The 1,418-nt window shown below is 45.2% G+C and overlaps 1 protein-coding gene across 2 annotated transcripts in view; it reads right to left on the bottom strand.

The window, feature by feature from the left end:
* The window catches only part of EIF2AK4 (eukaryotic translation initiation factor 2 alpha kinase 4), a 110,991-nt gene that overhangs the window by 2,667 nt on the left and 106,906 nt on the right, over window positions 1-1,418 (bottom strand). For both annotated transcript variants that reach the window (XM_023514282.1, XM_023514283.1), the window contains one exon: window positions 167-211. In XM_023514282.1, coding sequence (XP_023370050.1) covers window positions 167-211 — 45 coding nt within the window. The remainder of the gene's footprint in view (window positions 1-166; window positions 212-1,418) is intronic.

Below are 1,418 nucleotides of genomic sequence, written 5' to 3'. Positions count from 1 at the left end.
GGGTCCGGGCTGGGGATTCGAACCCGCCACCTTAGGTGTACGTGGCTGGCGCCTTAGCCGGTTGAGCTATAGGCGCCGAGCCCATTTTCAATATTCTTTAGGCAAACTTAACAGCAAAGATGTGAAATCTTAAAGGCCATGTGTAGATTAGCTCAATATTGCTTACCTCTAATGACAAAAACTGTAAGATTGTTTCTTTGGGTAAATCCACCTGTTAATACAGAAATGTACATCATCAGAGAACTACATATTGACTATGATGGCGCTTTGGATGGGGCAATGTGAATAGGGTTGACAGAGTCTGGGATATTATTGTGACCCAGACTGAGTGAATAGTGCAATGATGTGATCTGAGCACTGGTAAACTAATAAGCAGTGGACACTATTCCCCATTGCTACATAGCACTCCCGAGCGTTTGACAGTACTACAGGTACTTAGTGTAGGTTTAGTAAGACAAAGGTCTGCAACATGTAGAAAAATGTTGATTTGTTTTCATTCCCCTCCTCCATATTTCAGAGAAAGAAACTAGAGAAAAAAAATAAACAGAAAACCTTCAATTTTCTCCCTAGTTCTTTAGAACCTCAAGCTCTGGGGTAGAGTGCTATGGCATCACAGCTCACAGCAACCTCCAACTCTTGGGCTTAGGCGATTCTCTTGCCTCAGTCTCCCACGTAGCTGGGACTACAGGCATCTGCCACAATGCCCAGCTATATTTTGGTTGCAGCCGTCATTGTTGTTGGTGGGCCCTGGCTGGATTCGAACCTGCCAGAGCTCAGGTGTATGTGGCTGGCGCCTTAGCTACTTAAGCCACAGGCGCTGAGCCAAGTATTTGTTCACTTATTTATTCTTTTTGTAGAGACAGGGTCTCACTCTGTCACTGCGAGAGTGGAGTGGTGCGATCGTAGCTCACTGCAGCCTTGAACTCCTGGGCTCTAGTGATCCTCCTGCCTTTGTCACCTGAATAGCTGGGATTATAGTTTCAAGCCTCTGTGCCTGGCTTGAAATTTTTAAGTCACTAGAAAGTGTGGGCTTCATGGCTCACACCTGTAATGCTAGCACTCTAGAAGGTTAAGGCAAGTGGATTGTCTGAGTTCAGGAGTTTGGGACCAGCCTGAACAAGAGTGAGACCCCATCTTTACTACAAATAGATAAACTAGCTGGGTGTGTGGTGGGCACCTGTAGTCCCAGCTATTTGGGAGGCTGAGGCAAGAGGATGGCTTAAGCCCAGAAGTTGGAGGTTGCTGTGAGCTGTGATTCCATGACACTCTCCCTGGGCAACAAAGTGAGACTCTGTCCCCTAAAAAAAGTCACTAGAAAGGTATGAGTCCTTCAACATGGGATTTAGGCATATATACCTCACATAAGAGGAACAATACCACTTTTATTAAATCCAAAAGATAAATTTGTAATATACATG

This window comes from Otolemur garnettii, unplaced genomic scaffold, assembly GCF_000181295.1.
Source record: "Otolemur garnettii isolate 467f Iridium unplaced genomic scaffold, OtoGar3 scaffold00050, whole genome shotgun sequence".
NCBI classification, from domain to species: Eukaryota; Metazoa; Chordata; class Mammalia; order Primates; family Galagidae; genus Otolemur; species Otolemur garnettii.
The sequence above is the reverse complement of the archived record's forward strand: the minus strand, read 5'-3'. Positions and strand labels throughout refer to the sequence as shown.